At 36.9% G+C, this 18,195-nt stretch overlaps 2 protein-coding genes across 6 annotated transcripts in view; one reads left to right on the top strand and one right to left on the bottom strand.

Moving 5' to 3' along the window:
- The first annotated feature begins 273 nt into the window (after positions 1–273).
- Positions 274–11,255, top strand: rec114 (REC114 meiotic recombination protein). Of its 2 annotated transcripts, none has more exons than XM_021319361.2 (6): positions 274–423; positions 5,917–6,006; positions 7,788–7,871; positions 8,110–8,280; positions 9,170–9,256; positions 10,530–11,255. In XM_021319361.2, the coding sequence occupies exons 1-6, from the start codon at positions 349–351 to the stop codon at positions 10,692–10,694; spliced, it is 672 nt and encodes a 223-aa protein (XP_021175036.2). In that variant the 5' UTR covers positions 274–348; the 3' UTR covers positions 10,695–11,255. The 2 variants fall into 2 exon arrangements, with proteins under 2 accessions (XP_021175036.2, XP_021175035.2); XM_021319360.2 differs by having other exon boundaries at positions 9,167–9,256.
- An 8-nt stretch (positions 11,256–11,263) lies between these two features.
- Positions 11,264–18,195, bottom strand: part of nptnb (neuroplastin b) — a 48,514-nt gene continuing 41,582 nt past the window's right edge. For 2 of the 4 annotated variants that reach the window (XM_036136023.1, XM_012868253.3), the window contains 5 exons: positions 17,792–17,925; positions 17,414–17,687; positions 12,340–12,361; positions 12,150–12,223; positions 11,264–12,053 (listed from right to left, as the gene is read on the bottom strand). In XM_036136023.1, the coding sequence (XP_035991916.1) occupies positions 12,163–12,223; positions 12,340–12,361; positions 17,414–17,687; positions 17,792–17,925 (491 nt within the window). In that variant the 3' untranslated portion in view covers positions 11,264–12,053; positions 12,150–12,162. Of the gene's footprint in view, positions 12,054–12,149; positions 12,224–12,339; positions 12,362–16,473; positions 16,827–17,413; positions 17,688–17,791; positions 17,926–18,195 lie in introns of those variants that run through there. The other 2 variants (XM_012868252.3, XM_036136024.1) reach the window with 2 other exon arrangements.

The following is an 18,195-nucleotide window of genomic DNA, read 5'->3' as shown; positions in this document are numbered from 1 at the left end:
GACAAGTAAATGCTTTAAAGGTAATTCAAGTGAAAACGACTTACTCCAAATGTCTGCAAATGAAAAACGACATAAGCGATGCAGTCAAGATTAAACAGTCGATTTAATAAATTAAGATGATGTAAAGCATTTAATTACCTTTGATTGGATAGTTTAATAATATCTACGGTATTAGTGTGATTTTTATTCATGGTTTTAATCTGTTATATCTAAATTAAATTCACTGACGTACTACTGCGCATGCTCGCACTCACAGCTCGCGTCGCGTGAGCAGATGCCAGGAGGCAACCTGCTGTCCTCTGCCACCGACTGACTGACTGACTGACTGCACCCTCAGGTCTTTTTGAAATGGCAACCAGTCAAACCTGGACATTAAGACGCTATGGGCGTTTTGTACCACAACCGGGACGAAAGCCTTGGAAGGTAACCGAATTTAATTTAATTCAAACACATCAGCTTTATGCTAGCTGGACGAATAAACTTATGTCTGAGCTAGCCAAAGTGGAGTTAGCACACAGCATTATTATGCTAACAGCTACATGCAGACAACATTAATAACACCAACATATATCTTTATTGAATTGTATTGTTATTCTATTTCTTTTTTTTTGTAAACGTCCAGGGCAAGCTTTATGTAAAAGTGAACTAAGCTGCTGCATAGGGCCACTCAATTATGAGAAAATATTCATAGTTTATGGTCATAATTTAAAGCTGCTAGCCAGACTTTTTTTTTTTTTTTTTTTTAATAAACCAAACTCAGATTTAAAAATAAAAAACATCATGTCATGCTTAGTTTAATTGTCTCTGTGGGTAAATAAGTATTGAACGCATAACCATTTTATTTGGTATAATATTTCTTATGAGCATAAATTGACATGGACTTCTTACGAGACCCATCCTGTCCACACAGGCAAAGAAATCCAATTTCTACAAATTATGTGCGGACATTTAACCTGTTACATGTTATTTTACAGAAAAAACAACTATAACTATAATCATTTACTGTAATCATTAAATAATAAGAATCATTCATTTCATCAAAGAAAACAATAAATAAGGCATACAACCTCCAAGGCACGTATGTATGCTAACCTTGCAAGGCTCCCATTTCCCTAGAAAAATTATGCCGAAGTGTGTCTAGTTTGCTAAACAACGTTTACACAATCTGGGGAAAGACCGGGAGGATGTAGACGAGATCAAAACTGAACTCACTGGATGCAGTGATAAATGTTGGGGGACAAAAGGCGCTGCAGAAGACCAGGAGCAAAGTCTGGAGGTGGGAACATCATCATTTGAGGCTGTTTTTCAGCATACCACTCTGGTGGGGCTTTACATAATTGGAGGACGGATGAATGGATGGAAAGACAGATTAATACATTTCTTCAGTAATGGAGCTCTCAGAACCTTCTGGACTTAAAGAGTGTGTGAACGAATGGGCCATAATCCCATCTGAGCAATGTGTGTGACTAGTTTTTCCATACAGGAGGCATCTTGACGTTATCACCACTATCAAAGGCTTTTCTACTAGGGCTGTGCTAAAAAAATTTACATTTTCCGATACGAATCGATTCTCATATTAATTCCTAAAAGTCGATTCATATAACGATTTTTTGATTAAAAAACATTTTTTCACTGTGAACTTAAATGTGTGACCCATGTGTGTGGAAGCTGTAATATGGTGTTTTTATCAGTAAAGTGCACCGAGAGCCGACTTTAGCCACAGACGTATATACGTAGACACCTCATTGGGCGCAGGTTTGCACGTCGACGTCACCGCCATATTGTATGTGGCAGAAAGTAGTGCACGCTTGTGTTCCCTGTATATATATTTTAAATTTTTATATAGATAGATATAGATGGAGCTTATATATATATATATATATATGTAAAGAAATATATATAGATTAATTAATAGAGATTGGCAGAACAGAGAGCTATTGATTGATTGATTTATTTACTATAAATAAATAGGTGTGTGTGTGTGTGTATATATATATATATATATATATATATATATATATATATATATATATATATATATAGATAGATAGATAGAGAGAGAGAGAGAGAGAGAGAGAGAGAGAGAGAGAGAGAGATAAATATGGGGTCACATTATTTCATAAAACCTTTTAATATCTGGTATAGAGATAGAGTAGGAACAGACTTTTTGGGAAGTATTAAATAGATAAAATTACTAATATGAGAAAAAAAAGTCATAGGAGAATAAAGTAAAAAAAAGACAAAAGTGGTAATATTATGAGAAAGAATTAGGGGGAACATTTCCAGAATAGTCACAGTTAGAACTATTTTAGTCCTGGAGTAATAGGGCCAGGTTAGATTCTTTTAATCATTTTTATTCTTTACGAGAACAAAGTCAGAAGAATGACGCCAAAGGGATCCGAAAATAAACTTGTAATATTACAAAAAAAAAAAAAAAAATATTACGAATATGATGTATATTCTGAGATTAAAGTCCCTCTGATACTGTTTAAGTGTTTGAGTCCAACAGCAGATTTGCCACATTCAACATGGCGGACGCTCTTACGCATCCGTAGCATAGGCAGACCTCGCCCAACGAGGCGTCTATGTATATAATGTCTAGCTTAGCTTAACCTGTTAGTCTATTAGGTTTGGCTTAACCTCCAGGTTTAGCTTAACCTGTTAGTCTATTAGTTCTTCTTCTGCTCTTTGAACAAAACATAGCCCCAAGCGCCGCCTAGAGGTCGGAGGCATGGATGCAACATACATCATAGGAGCTTTCACACTCCAGTCCAGGAGATGAATTTGTCATATTTACATACGACATTATCTAATGTCTTATGTTTAATAATGCACCAGCTAGTGTCCAAATTTAGAGTCCCTTTTGTTCTAATAAAGTATTTTTGAATTGTATTTAATAGAAATAGCAGCTGTAGACATCTCTGGTGTCCTCTGTTTTCTACCCTGCATCTGTTTGAGTTTTCTGCCCCACAGCACGTTTGGGAAAACAATTGTCTCAACATTCAGGGAGAAGGTTTAGTCCTTACAGACGTCATTAGCTACCATTACTTTATTCATTTGCTGTTCAATGTTAATATGATACTAGTATCAATATGTTACATAACAACACAGTCATGAAATACAGGTAACAGCTAAAACAAAAATGTTATCACCAGCAATCCAGTGTTGAGATCAGATCGAATCGAATTGAACTGAATCGATTCCAAATCTTGAGAATCAGAATGGAATTGATTCTTGAAATCTGAACCGAAACCGTTCCCTATTTTCTACCAAATACTGCATTTTAGTAAGTATATTCAATCCCCTTTTTCCCCTCTTTCACTTCATTTTATTAAACATTACCTAATTGATGGACATCTGTGGTGAACTGGATGGGTTGTTACTGACGTGTTCAGAAATCCATGTAAGTTGCACCGTTGGAAATACGTTTACTTAGAAATTTAGAGGCTTTTAATACTTATTTTACCCACTGTACATTGCATTAGTTATTCAAGATAAAGTCTACCGCCCCTTAAACAGACTTCCATTTGCACAGAGAAGTCACAAAAATCATCAGATAAGAGATTCCTTCTAGTATGTGCACTTGTAGTTGCTATTTTTGTAGCCTGTTTTAATCATGCAAATAATTTAATTATTTGCATGCTATCAATCTATTTCCTCCTTTAAACCTGTTTACTTGTAAAGTTTAGTAAAGTCATCTGATCAGCTCAATTTTGGGCCTTTGGTGTTGTCATCGACCCACGCATACACAAAGCAGAATTAGCAATTATTTTGTTTAGTGTGCTTTTCAAAACCTTTACATGTGGTTAAATCCTGCTATAGAAGTAAATACTTAATTAACCCAACTGTTTTATTGTCCTTATACAGTTATTTGTGGAGGGAAAAAAATACATACTACTTGACTGTACTTTTAAAATTATACTTTATTGTCTGCACAGAAATTTTTCAGTCCCTTCAGTTCGGTTTAATCATATTGCCCTGATTGATTTACAGTCAACGTCTAAAGACCTTTAAAAGACCATCAGGCCCAGTTCTTGTCCAGTTACAGACACGTCTAAGTAAATTAGAATATCATCAATGAGTAAATTTCAATAATTTAGTTAAAAAAGTGAAAGTCGTGGATTCAGTGTTTTATTTAATGTTAGTTTTAAGCCATTATCATTAAAATTAATATGGAGGTGATGAGCCTGTGGTATACAGTCTGCTTTCTTGGCTGTGGTGTCCTGCTGAAGGTGTGGGGTTTATTAAAGGCCAGCTTGCTGACTAATGAAGCACATTAATACCACTGTCATAAAAAACAGATGTTGGTACTTTTGCCGGTGTGATCAGAAACACTGTTAGCAAACTAAATCAGCGTCTCCATAAAGTTTCTTTGCAGAGGGTGAAGTGTTCTGATATGTCTGGGTAGATGGCTCTGCTGGCCTAGGACTTGATCAAACATGTTTTTAGAAACACCAGCAGCTTAATTAGCATCCTAAATCATAACTGACTAGAGATTTCACAATGTACCTCAACAAAGTTGGAGGCTGTATCTCTCCTCTCTTTGAACTTTGAAAGACTGAGCAAGTGTCCAGCCTCTTCTGGCTCTTGTGACGTTGTTTCCGGTTCAGGAATGGTTCAGCAAAAAGCAGGTCACAGTTGGAGGACATGTCCTGCATATGACCGCGCCATGGCTCTTAAAGCACAGACTCCAGCTGCAGTCAGTGTCTCCATCTATGAAATGTTTGTGTGTTTTTGGACCACACCTCTTCCTTCCACATAACTTTCCATTAACATGCTTGTATATGGCACCCTGTGAACGGTCAGCTTCTTTATACTGCAAAAAGGGAACTATAAGTACAATTTTCTTAAACTGAGTGTATTTCTCCTTGATTTGAGCAGCTGAATAATATTATCTGCCAATGGAATGAGTATTTTTACCCCTAAAATAAGATAATTAGATATCCTGCACTTGAAATAAGATGATGGAGATCAATTGTTCTTATTTTAAGTTCCCCTTTTGCCATAGTAATGACCATTTGTGGCTTAGGCTCCTTGTGGAAGTTGTCAATGACTGGATATTCTTGTTAAAAAAATAACCTCTTTATTGATCTGATGTCACCTTTAGTAAGGTTGTTGCAGGAACCGAACACAGTTAGGACAATGGGAGGATCATGATGCTGGATAGTTTAATAATTAGAGCCCCAGATAACCTGTAACAGCAGGAGAAGCACAAAGAGGGGCGACAACAACATTAACAGCAACAGGCCCGGCAACGAAGGGGAACTGATTAGTGGGACAAGGTGCAGGCGAGTCCAGTCAACAGAAATGTAGTGCAGCTGTGTGGGAAAGCTGACTTCAATAGATCACATGAAAATAAAAAAAGACCACTTGTAAAATAAATCCAATTGGTTGAGATGGAGTTCAAATCAATCCATAAAATGACAATTCCTTAAAAGCCATCAGTCTAAGAAAACCACCAGATTGCATTAAGTCAGTGCAGTTCTCTCTGAGCCATTTGCCTTTAGCATATTTTTTATTATTTTATTAATTTATTGCACAATAATGGGCATTTTTTTTATCATAACCAATTTTACATGTCTTCTTAAGCTCATGTTTTTCTATGTTCCATATATGTCCTGATTAGCCTTTTCATTATGAGCACTTATTATTATAGAAGCCGTCACCTAAGCACAAACACCAACACGGAGACAGAAAAAAAGATTTTTGTCTACAAAAGAAAATATTAATATTTACACTTCTTTTGATGCCCTTGTATGGAGAAAAAAGGCAATGAGGCAGTGTTTTGTGACAATTAATAACACAGATATCTGAAGCGTCATAAGGCTAGATTAATGTTTATAACTGAAGATCCAGACTGAAATGTATGATGAGAAAAGGCAGACTTAAAATGTATTAACACGGCTTTCTTTGCAGGTTTTTGAGACGAAGGCCAATGAACCTAAAATTGTTGCGACCATTTTGGAATCTGGATATTTGCTGGTGCTTCAAGGTCAAGAAAGCTTGGTAAGATGCTGTGAATATTTATTGGGTTAAACAATATTAGGAAAGGATATAATATAGTTGTATATTTCAGTAACAGTGATGGTAGTTAACCCACAATTTGTTCGCTCTTCTTTCTTCCATCATTACAATGTCCCTAAACCAGTTTATCCTTGAGCTTTAGCAACTTGGTTACTAAAATCTTTATAAGGCTCTTATTTTTATAACAGTTTTAATTTTTCATTGATTATTAATGTTGAGCTTTACTTTACAAGCGGTTTTGAAAGATCCATTAGTATGTTAAATGAAAATGTCTTTTTGCTTTAGAGAAACCAAATTCACTTTGCATTTGACTTTTCCACTGTAGCTAACGGTCCAAGCGTGAAACGGCTGAAACGGCCGTTCGCATCGCACCCGACCAAAGCTGTTGGGAATTTAGTTAAGGCTGCAGCGGGGAATGACATACTGTGACTTCATCTTCTTTAAATAAAGCCTGGAAACAAAGGGCCAAATTTTGCTCCTCCCGTTCCCTGGCACTGGATATAAATATTAATCTGTTTTCAGATCAGAGGTTCTGATGAAGGCCGTATGAAATATTCTGCTGAAGAGTCTGACATTTCTGCTCCAACCTGATGGGAATTGACTGCATTATTTCGGAGGGGCCAAGCCAAATATTCTGCTTGGGTTCGAGAATGCTGCAGAGAAATGCGTAATATTTAGACAAAGAAAGTGTCACTTAAGGTTCCTTTGTCAGTTTTGGCATAAATCCATAGATGCAACTTAAAAACCTGAATTAATTGTCTTGCAGATTGAAAAATGTGTTCAACCTGATGAGGAGCAAATCATTTCATGGCCATTTCTGCGGCTCCTCGTTTTCTATAAAGCATCTTTCCACTATTTTTGTGCAAGCTTTGTCTCGGCCAGGACAAGAAGGTTTCCTCTGACCTGCAGACAACAGGTTGAGGTGCCACTCTGTCTCTGATTAATCGTGTTCTGGCAGGAGAGCCGGCTGCGCCAGGCTGGCTGGTCAGACTGTAGAGAGCGTTCAGTGAAGATGATAGTCCGGTCTGTTGTAGACTCCTGGAATTTTGCATGCAGAGAAGTTAAACTTAGACTCTGAAAAGATCTTAAAGGATATATTGATTTTGCGTAGCAAGAGAGGGTACCCAGAGAAGGAAATATTCACTTATAAATATGAATATCCCTTTGTAATAAAATATCACCAAAGTCTGATGTGTTAGTAGCTTAGAATTGTGGAACAATTAAGGGATTTAACATAATGCTTTAAAAGGAGCAGTGGACTCACGAGGTTTATGCTGTAGATTTTGTAGTTATTTTTATTTATTTTTTATGCCTCCTAAATGCTAAGCCATGTGCTATGTCATGTTGCTTCTGCGTGCTCTTAAAAATATGTTTTCTAAGAGCGTTACGTTAAATGCTGCTTCATCAGGGAAGTGCAACGCTCTGGTTCCTGTGCCGTGCAGTTGTTTAGAAAAAAAGCTAACTGGATCTACAGCCAAAGCCTGCAGAGCACATTTAACAATTAACACTGTAAAGTTACTGTTTTTCGCTCTCCACTCCAGGAGGAGACTAATGACTAGATCCAAATATGAGGCTTTGATGTAACTGAGTAAACAGAGACCCCTGCAGACAGTTTTGGGAAACATTTATTCTTATTTTCTCCTGGCTCTTCTGGAGCATTTAAACTTGTTCACATTAACATTTCGGATAATTATCAAATTATCCAACTAAAAAAATTATTTTTCCCACGTTAATGAAGATGTTTATTTTATTATTTTTTTTAGGATACAATCCCTTTACATGGTGACTCCAGTTCTCTTAAACTGCAGCACAAAAGTGATAACCTGATGTTTCGATTTACTGTGCAGGTGAGCAATAAAATATTAACGTTTCTTTCCAATGTTGTCCATTACAAACCTTAAAAAAAAAACATTGATTAATTACACACTCAAAAATACATCATTAATTTAGTGTACACAAGCTTTCCATTGTTATTTGTGTATTTATTTTGCAGCGATGCTGATTAGATTGACACATCTCAGATGTTTTTATTAGAATGAATGATTGACGGAGACAGACTTTGTGTGAATTTGTGGACTTCTGCAGGGGGAGAGCCGCATGATAAGGATGCAGTTTGATGGCAGCAGCACAGCAGAGGCTGTAAATCAGTGTTCAAGGGCTGTGGAAAAGTTGATGGAGTATGTTCCTGTCACCTCTCTGGAAGTTGCTGCGATACATCCAAATCAGCCCCCCACTGAGGTCCCACCAGCTGCACAGGTTGCTAAGCGTACCTCTCAGAAAATGTCTTCTTTTTCTTCAACACTAACCTGTCACTTATTTTTTTTTAACTTTGAAATTATTTTTAAGCCACACATAATACAACTAAACTGGCCCAGTGATGGTGACTCTGAAGTTAGTTTAGAATATTTGATATTCTAAAACCTGGATTAAAGAAAGTTCACACTACTTACATTTCAATATCACATTTTTTTTCTGTGAAATATATAAAGACTTAAGATGCTACTACTGTGTTTTAAAGGCGTTGTTAATCAACAGTAGCACTATGTCCTCACTAGGTGGTGCTATTTGCCATATAGTGTCATTTGGACATTCTTTGGGATGGGCCATTTAAATGTGCAATAATCATAATGTAATCCCAGATTTTGTGTGAGATTGAGTTAAAACCCACCGTAAAAACACCCATTCACTATAGATATTAATTATACTAGCGTGAATAAAAGCTAGTAGAAAATTTGTTAATAGTTTATTAAATATTTGATTGTAAAAACTAAAAATCACCACCATATGTAAAATTGACCATCCGGCAGAGTTAACTCTAAGAAGAAAATAAAACACTCTATGTTGAAATTCTCATTGGTCAATTTGGCTTCAGAGTGAAAAGCCCAGCTCTTCTCTTCTGCGCTTTAAGTCATTAAACATGAAGGATTAGGAAAGAAATGGACGCGGCCATGGTGCTTAAGTTGACCTTTGAGGGACGTACGCAATGCAGAAGTTTGCAGAGAAGATGAAAGGACTTGGTTCCGCTGGGTGGAAAATTTTCAATTAGTAATGAGGTCATTGATTGGTCTCCCCACTCCGTGGTGTCGCACCGTGTCTGTCAAATCTTTTATTTTTTTCCTTCCATACATTCTCTGTCATCCAGCAGCAGCAGCAGCAGACGTGTCAGGGACAGACTGGGCAGACTGAGCCTGAAGCCGTCCAGGGATCTGTGTCCATCAAGCGTCTCACTCAGGTATTACTTGTTAAAACTTAATGACACATTAATCAGTAATTCATCTTTTAGATAAATCATTGCTACATTTAATCTACAGTTTACATGTTTTATCTTTTACTTATCTCTTTACTGTGTCTATAAGGTACTGAGCTCTCATAAACATTTACTTAAAATGTGAATGTTGGCATTAGTTTGTTAGATAAAAAAAAGATAAAGATAAGATAAAAAAAAAATAGACAATGATTTTACTCAGATGTTTATTTCTGTTTTTTTATGATCCCGAAAATCAAATATCACACAAGGACTAGAATAAAAAACCTACCTGATCTAAAACTATGTCCATGTACTATACAGTATATTCACCAAATTTTGGGTGGTGGCTCCTTTTGCGAGGCTGCAGGCAGGAGACGGCGCCCCATGTGTGGAGGCTGTTGGTCCTCTGCACAGCGATCCAAGATTCGACTCCCAATCTTGGGATCTATGCTGCATGTTCTCCCCGTTCTCTCTCTGCCTGTTTCCTGTCAGAATACGGTTAATGAATGTCACTGGTGGCAAAAAGTCTTAAAAATAAACAAATCCATCACTGCAGAAATGACGCTTTCTGCCTGTTGGAGTGATGAGGTGTTAAGGAAATCCTAGTTGCTTTACTAGCTTCTTTAAGTTTTTCTTTTTTGCAAGTAAAATTCAAAACTTACTATCATCTGAAAAGAGGGCTTTGGACCACATAATCGAAGTCCAATTCCCTCGGACTAAGAGGCGAGGGAATTGGACTTCGATTATGTGGTTCAAAGCCCTCTTTTCAGATGATAGTAAGTTTTGAATTCCCTCGCCCATCCTACGTCATCTGGGTAAGGTGCTTCTGATGTTGTATCTGATTGAGGAGTGGGTAAACACTAGGAAAGCAACAGTTGCACCCCCGAACCTTTAAATGAGTTTTGCTTCACAGTCCTTCTTTTTCTACACCACCTTTTTCCAATCAGCTTTCTAGTAAAATGCTTGGATTCAACCCTTTGTGAATAACCAGCTTCTTTAATAATGACCTTTTGTGTCAATGATCGTCTCCTGGAGAGCTGTCAGAAGTCTCCCTGATGATTGTGGAGACCATAACATGAAAAAACAAACATTTCTGTAGAAGTACTATTATTACCTGTAAGCCATAATAATCTGATGAACCTTCAGAGTTTCAGTTTCTGAATTGAACCACTAAGATGAATTTTCTGTCTTATGTCGTAGCGATTGATGTGCCAAAGACATTTGTTTTGACTAGAGTCTTTCTCCTTGCATTCCACAGCACTTCTTGGGAGAGACTGCTTTGGCTCTCCCTAAAATATATAGCCACAGTTCTTTGGCACCAGGTGACTTGGAGCCCATCCTGCGTCTTTGTCTACTGGATCCCAGCTTCCCTGCGTTCGTAGAGAAGGTGCAGGAGGAGCTGGGGAAACTGCAAGAAGAGTGAAAAAAAAAAACGTACCACCCGCCGAAGGCAGCGTGTTCAAGCCAGCGCCATTATTTTACGTTCTAAACATTGTGTAGGCTGTAACTGTTGTTGGTTCAGTTTGTTTGGCCGTATTTCACAGTAATTGTTATATAGCACAGCTGATGCTTAAAATTGTCCTAAATCCTTGGGGACTTAAGACAAAAAAAACAAAACACACATTAACAGGATTTTTCGTATTATTTTTATTCAGAAAAAAAATATTGGTCTCACTCAATATGTTGGATCGTGGCTATATGCTCTGGTCCCTCAGTTCACATCCCCAATCCAGGTCCTTTCCACCGCAACACACATGGATACATCGTATTGAAAGAGGAGTCATGCAGCTACAGCAGTGAATCTAAGCCAGCTTTCAAGTGATCCCACAAGATTAAAGCTTCACTGAGTAAAACAAACTGCCCTCCATATATCTATTTAAGAATACATATTGCATAGGATTATAGCCATGCTATACAGTTAAAGAGAGAGGAAAAAAATAGAAAGTAAAAATCAATGAATTGAAATTGGGAATTATAAAAAAAATATTGTTATTTTTTTTTACAGATTTCCTATCATTTGAACACTCATACTTCAACATATACAAGACACCTAAGTTACTCTGGAAAGAAAATAGAAATAATACATATATTCTTTTTGTTAAGATAGTTAAACACACAGTAGTCATTTTCTGTAAGCACTCTCAATAAAATTTAAATACTGCCTGTCATTGAAGCCCTTGCTTCACAATAAAAGTTCTGTTAAAAGTAGACTTCTTGTCACAAATCAAATATTTTAATGACAATGATATGCTGTACAAATTGTCAATAAAAACAATATATATATATATATATATATATATATATATATATATATATATATATATATATATATATATATATATATATATATATAAGGATGACTCCATAAAAAACAGGTAGTTTGGATGCAAAAAAAGCCACACGAGGGATAACAACAGAAAATGTCTATTCTGAGTATCCTATTGCGTTATTATCTTGCATGCATTGTACATGATATGTAATACAAAAGGGATCACCTCGGTTGAGGGCATGTTAAAATTAATAAAGGAGACATCAACAGCACATTGGAAATGTGTACACCTTTGTGGCGCATTAGTCATTATTCATCATCCTGAAATTGCCATCTAAGACTGGATAAGGCATGCTTAAGACAGCCATTACAGTAAGTTCTTATTGTTGCCAGTGGTATGCTGATATTGTTTCTCATAAACTGAGACAGGATATGGGTTTTCCACACTGCCCGGAGTTTTGTCAACCTCTGATACTTTCATGTAGTCAAAAAAATGCAGTTTAGCCTACTCATCTGTGGAGAGAAGAATCGAGAGAAGACATGAATACTTGTTATCCTCTCAGTGAGTTTTCCATTTAGCCCACCCGATCCCTTACAACACAGTCTTACATGAGTAAATTGCTTATTTCGTATTCCTCTGGCGTATGTTTTTGTCCTTGTGGTTGTTCGTTGAGTTTGTTTTCCTAGGATAGAAAGCAGTTATATTAGTGACTTCACAGTAATAAATCACAGTATCATACCGTACTCAGTACTTTGAAACTAATCTGATGCACAGCATGATAAGTACATATTTACTCACGCTGGTCCAACTGGTTCATCGTCTTCGACATAGGAAAAAACGAGACAAAAACACAAACAGAGGTCAAATAGCAGAGAAAAATATAACGGAAACAGACATTTACTGTTTTTGTGTTTGTTCTTTTCAGACAGGTAGGGTGTCTCGGGACCTGATTGCCCATTTTTAGAAGCCTGGCAAAGGCAGGATCATCGGAATTGGTGGTTTTGTGCATAAAATTCACACAAAAGTCTGTGTACAGCATTCGCTACTGAAACAACTAAAACTAAATAAGTGGATAAAATCAGCAATTATGCCAAACATAAACTTAACCTTACATAACATCTGAATCACATGGGTTTCTTGTTTATTTCAAATAGAGACTTTGTGTGGGAGTGTTACAGATGGCTCACTTAAAGCCATCTTTTAATTACAGTTTGCAGTTTTAAATATACTTGATAGGGCGTGATAGATGTTGGCAGTTCACTATTACTTTCCATAGCGTGAAGCAATAATGTAAGGTGACAGGGACTTTGAAATGTTTTTCTTTATGGTAATGGGGAAGTAGGATAAGTGCCACTTGTTACAGTGTGGTAAAAAAAAGAAGAAGCAGGTACTGGAAGTAGGACATAAAAAAATGGTTTCACACCCCTCAGCCTTGGGGTATTTAGGGTCGTTGGTGTTGTGCAAACAAATGAAATGTGTCAGCAGGTATAGGAAGTAACCAGTGAATGTAAGATATTTTCCATGCAGTTATTAGTCAGGGATAAGCAGCATTAGCAGCATTCCATGGCATTAAAATGGAGCAGATTATGGCAGTTATAATGTTAGACCAAAAAAAAAAACAGAAAAAAATGGTTTCTGTCAAGAGGAGGAAAATTAGTGGGCTTATGCAGTCTTATCACACTTCATGTGTACAGTACGCAACACAAATTTACTGTTATGCCTTTGCAAGCACACTAACAACAGCGTTTTACTGTGTGATATTAGTGGTTTAACAGCAGGGCTGTAAAACATCAATTGTGATTTCTCTTCTTTTTTTTTTTTTTTTTTTACAAATAAAGCGTTTTGGTGTGCCTTAACATCACGGCAAGTTCATCACACAGCAAAATTTGTGTTTTTTAGCAGCTGGTACAGCAATGTCAGCCTCTGCATCAAAGCCTTTGGCTGTGGAGTTAAAAAAGTGTTCCAACACAGCTAAGCCATCAAGAGACCCGAAATTATAACGCGCAGACAGGGGCCAAAACCTCTGGGAACGGTGGATGCTAAAAGGAGATTTGGATTCATCCTGATTTGAATGACATAAAGACGGCAAATATAATCTACCTTAATCGCTTCAGTTTTTCGGTTGACTTAAAACCGTGCACAGAGATAATGCAGGAGAACTATATGTCTATATATACATCTATATATAGCTATATCTAGATATAGCTATATATAGTGGCAATGTTTTGCATCAAACTAATTTTAATAGAAGAAAAAGATATCCAATAAATACAGCCTGTTTAATTTATTAGCTATCCCAGGATTGGACCCTTCATATTTAGTTTTCCGAGTAAGACTGCCTGGTCAAAAAGAGGTCTAAGGGTAAATTTATAACTTAAAATTAACAAGGTCTACAAAAGAAAACTGTCCGCCAACCCTTTAAAAACGCCGGTAAGCATTAACTATAATCTGAAGGCTGCTTCATTTAATTTAGTATTCTAAACTAACATTGTACATTTTTCAGTGGTGATATTGCAGTAATAGCATGAATCCATGGAAAAATACCCAGTATTTTCAAGTTATGGGCAAATAATTAACAGAATAGTGATAAATATCATATTTACGCTGTACTAATGGATAGAAACATGTATTTCTTTCTATTGTTTTTTTTTGTTTTTTTAATCGGCTGCACTGTGCACATTGACAGCAAGACTCTTCCTCGATATCAAAGCTCAGTTTGTACCACAGTTTGTACCATAAATTAAGACTGGAGATCTTTTTTTTTTTTTTTTATATTGGTTAAGACAATGTTGACTAAAACAGGTCTATATTTATGCGTCTACTAAACGTCTAAATCATCTGCTTCTAATCCACATATCTAATCACATATTTTAGATGCACTTATAATAAAAATAATTTTCCCTGGTTTGGATCCATGGAAGATTTCTTAAATGAAAATCTCTACTGACAAAAAGGAACACCAAGGCCTCCTCACATTTGCCAAAAAAAAAAAAAAATATCTTTATGATCTCCAATCTCTGGGAAAATATTCTGTGGATCAACAAAATAAAAGTGGAAGGTACAGGTCCCATTACATTTTATGTAAGACGGACATTAATTCATAAAAACATAATCAACCCATTAGGCAAACCAGGTGCTGGTAGTGTGAGGATCTTGGGCTGGTGTGCTGCTTCAAGACTCGTATGACTTTCTGTACTTTGTAGAAACGTGACTTCCTGAGTTATGCAGCCGGACAATGATTCAAAGTAAGCCAGGAAGTGGTCTGGGAGCGGCATAGTTGGCAGTCCAAATTTAAATCCAATTGAGCTGCTGTGGCTTGACCTTGAACAGGGCATCTGTGCTCAAAAATCACAATTCTCTGCACAATTGCTTTAATTTTGACTAAATCAAAGCAATTCTGCATAGAAGGGGGGGGGGGCAAAAGGTCCCTACATAGATATAAAATAGTTTTTTGTCATTTCATTATTTCTTGTTTTCAGAAACTTTATTTTCTAGACTGGAGACGCAACGCTGAAGCTGCATACGAGAAGGGAGAGAGCAGACTATTTAATATTTATTAGTATTTGCAACAAGATGCCGCATATCTTCAATAAGTCTGTTGTGGAGAGCTTAATGTCATCTGTGGGAGTAGCAGCATCAGAGCTGTGACTTAAAAAAACAGACACAAACAGATAAAGAAGGCTGGCTCTTTTTCTGCTCTGGAGCATCTAGAAATGCTAAGAACGGACGTAACGAAAAACCCTGAGCGTCCTCTTCAGCAGACTGTAATAGAGCCAGAACTGTTCCGCAGTCCAGTCGAATTCACTCGGGTTATCTTTGCCTGATTTTAAAACCAGCTTAATGATCTTAGATGGGATAATCTGTTGGTATGTGAACATTTAGATAAGAAAAAAATTATCTTTAAGAGGCCAATACCTTTTTAACGCACCGTATGCGCATGTATTTTAAGATAACAGCAAAGAGCTTGTGTTTGATTAATCATCTTGGCTAATTTTTTTTTTAAATTATCTATTGATTGCCGAAATATCAGGAATAAAAAGAAAATGCTTAATGTTAAAAAATTGAAGTTTTATCATATATTAATATAAGCAATCACATGATAATGATGACATTTTGTTTTAAATGTCTTGTGTAAATGCTGTGTAACCGTGGTATTTTGTTTTTTAAAGTAATGTACCCAGTATGAAAGCAAATTGCAGTAGGAATAATCAGTATGCAGCAATGTTGATATCTATGTATTGTAAGGGTAAATTTAAAGTATCCTTTAGCAACATTTAGCAATCTATGCAATAGTCTGCTTACTGTCTACCGATGTGCGCCATTACCATCCTTTCTGTGTTTGGCTGAATCGGCGGCTGCCACTGGTTGAGCAGCGAGCACGCAGAGAGAGGTGGTGCAGGAGAGGAAGTCATGCTGATAGAGCTGTTTTAGGGACTCTCCACAACAGGCTGTAGCTACGGTTTGTTTAAAAAATGAATTTATGGCTTTCAGCATCTTCTTGAAAAAGTTTTATTGCTATGTCAGCAACAGTAAGAAATAGTGAGCGGGCTTGCTGCAGATTGGGTTGTCTTGCAGCTGTGGTGGAAAACGGACCAGACCTAGGTGTCTGCTTACAGATAGAGCCGCAGCTGCCAAAAAGACCCCTAGAAATTACAAAATAAAGGCGTCTTAATGTGTATTAATGATGAAAATTTATTGTGCTTCTTACGGCAGTTATCAAACCCACCAAATTATTTTAGAAATACAGCTTAAGTTTATTCTTATATTGGTAGATAGTTTTAAAACCTATTTTATTCCCAGTAGAATTGTATATTAAAACCATGCTGCATTTTAATTTCCCTATTGCTTTTTCACACAGTTAGTAGTTGTGCAAACATGCTGTTAATATGAACCCTAATAACGCTCTTCACTCCTTTATTCATTGTTCATGTTCCACTCTGTTTGGAGCCATTTTCACGTTTAAAATCTGAGAAATACATTTTATTTTATTCCACTGAAATCATCTTTTATTGTATATTGTCTGGTAAAAAAAAAAAGGTCACTGGCCTATTACATGAATGAAAAACAAATAATTGTCAAAATATTTACCGTTTATATTACATTTACTTTGAGGAAATGCGTCAGATTTTCATCGGTGCAGCTTCGTGGAAATGGGAACGCTTCATCAGTTTCTAATTAAAGCTATTTCTCATCAAAGATAATAAGGATTGTAAATGGTCTGTAGGCTGAGGAAAAAAAATGATACAAACTGACAACAGATCTTCATAACCATGCAGGATCTCTCACTTACCACCCATTTAGAAAATGGTTCCATATGGAAAGACGGGCAAAGGGGAAAAGAATAGTAACCAATTAAGTTACATATTGGGACTATCATATTCTGACAATGTTCTGTATGTCTTGTAGCTGCTGCTGGTTCTGTACATAAACAACCAACTCTTTCCAGGCCGGGTTTTGCCTCATTTCTAATTGTACATGTAAAAATGGAGCATTTGCATGCATTTAACGTGTGGCCTAAATGTGAACAGTCCTTTGGTCCTGCTTTTGTTACATCTACCAAGAGCAAAAAGGAGATTCCTCTGAAAGGCGGTTGGCCTCCCCAGATCTCCGCAGACAGCAGAATCAACTTTGGCCTTCAAAGTTTGCACCTGTAAGCACGAAGGCTTGCATGGTGCACCTGATAAAGTCTATTGGAAAGCAATTAATTCTTCATGTTGTAATAAAGGACCAACATTTTACTGATTTACTGAGAAAAAGATTAGATTTTCTTTTGATCCTTGGTTTTACATGTCATATTTTGAGCTAGTGAAATCCCACTTCAGCTTATTAATCTTCCCTTCAACCTGCTTTCCGACAAAACAGATTCTCTTACCTTCAATAATGTCATCTGGCCTCTTGCGTTTCTCATACACAACGATGATGACTACAAGGATGATGATTTCCGCAAGCACTCCCAGAAAAGGCCAAAGCGGTGCAAGATGGCTGCGCACTCGTAGTATCGTGGTCTCTGCAGTGTTCCCGATCACATTAGTCGCGTTGCATTCATATTTCCCAGGATCCGTGGTTATGTCTAGATTCAGTATGCTGAGCTCTGTGTAGTTGTCTCTGCTCGTGATGAAGAAGCGTCCTGTGGAGTTGTCAATGTCCTGAAAAACAGCGAGCATATCTTAAAGTCAATAACAGTTCATGTAAGCTTCTTGGAGCTACAGTATCTTTATGTATCCTTAGCGTGTTAGAATCCAGTCTAAACCTTGTAAGATTCTCCGTCCAGTTTTCGCCATGTCCAAGTTGGATGTGGGTAACCGACCGACTTGCAGTGCATCGTGGCGTTTTCCCCCTCGTTTTTATTTTCACTTCGCTTGTGGTGGGTGATGTGGGGTTTCGCTAGAGTTGTAAAACAGATCAGTTAAACACATTATTATCCCATCTGGTGGAAGAAGAAAAACAGCCAGAGGAAGATTTTAATTCCTACCGGAGGACATTGATATGGGAAGAAGGATTATCTGTTGTAGTTTTAAGGGAGTTTTTTTGTGTTATTAAAATATCTTGGTAAGATAAAAAAAAGACTGTTTCTCTGTACCTGTTCAGCTTTTTTTTCTATTAAAATGTTTCCTTCCACTGGATGCAGGAAAGCCTAAGTGATTTCTGCAGGTG

Source organism: Fundulus heteroclitus, chromosome 4, assembly GCF_011125445.2.
Source record: "Fundulus heteroclitus isolate FHET01 chromosome 4, MU-UCD_Fhet_4.1, whole genome shotgun sequence".
In the NCBI taxonomy this organism is placed as follows: Eukaryota; Metazoa; Chordata; class Actinopteri; order Cyprinodontiformes; family Fundulidae; genus Fundulus; species Fundulus heteroclitus.
The sequence above is the reverse complement of the archived record's forward strand: the minus strand, read 5'-3'. Positions and strand labels throughout refer to the sequence as shown.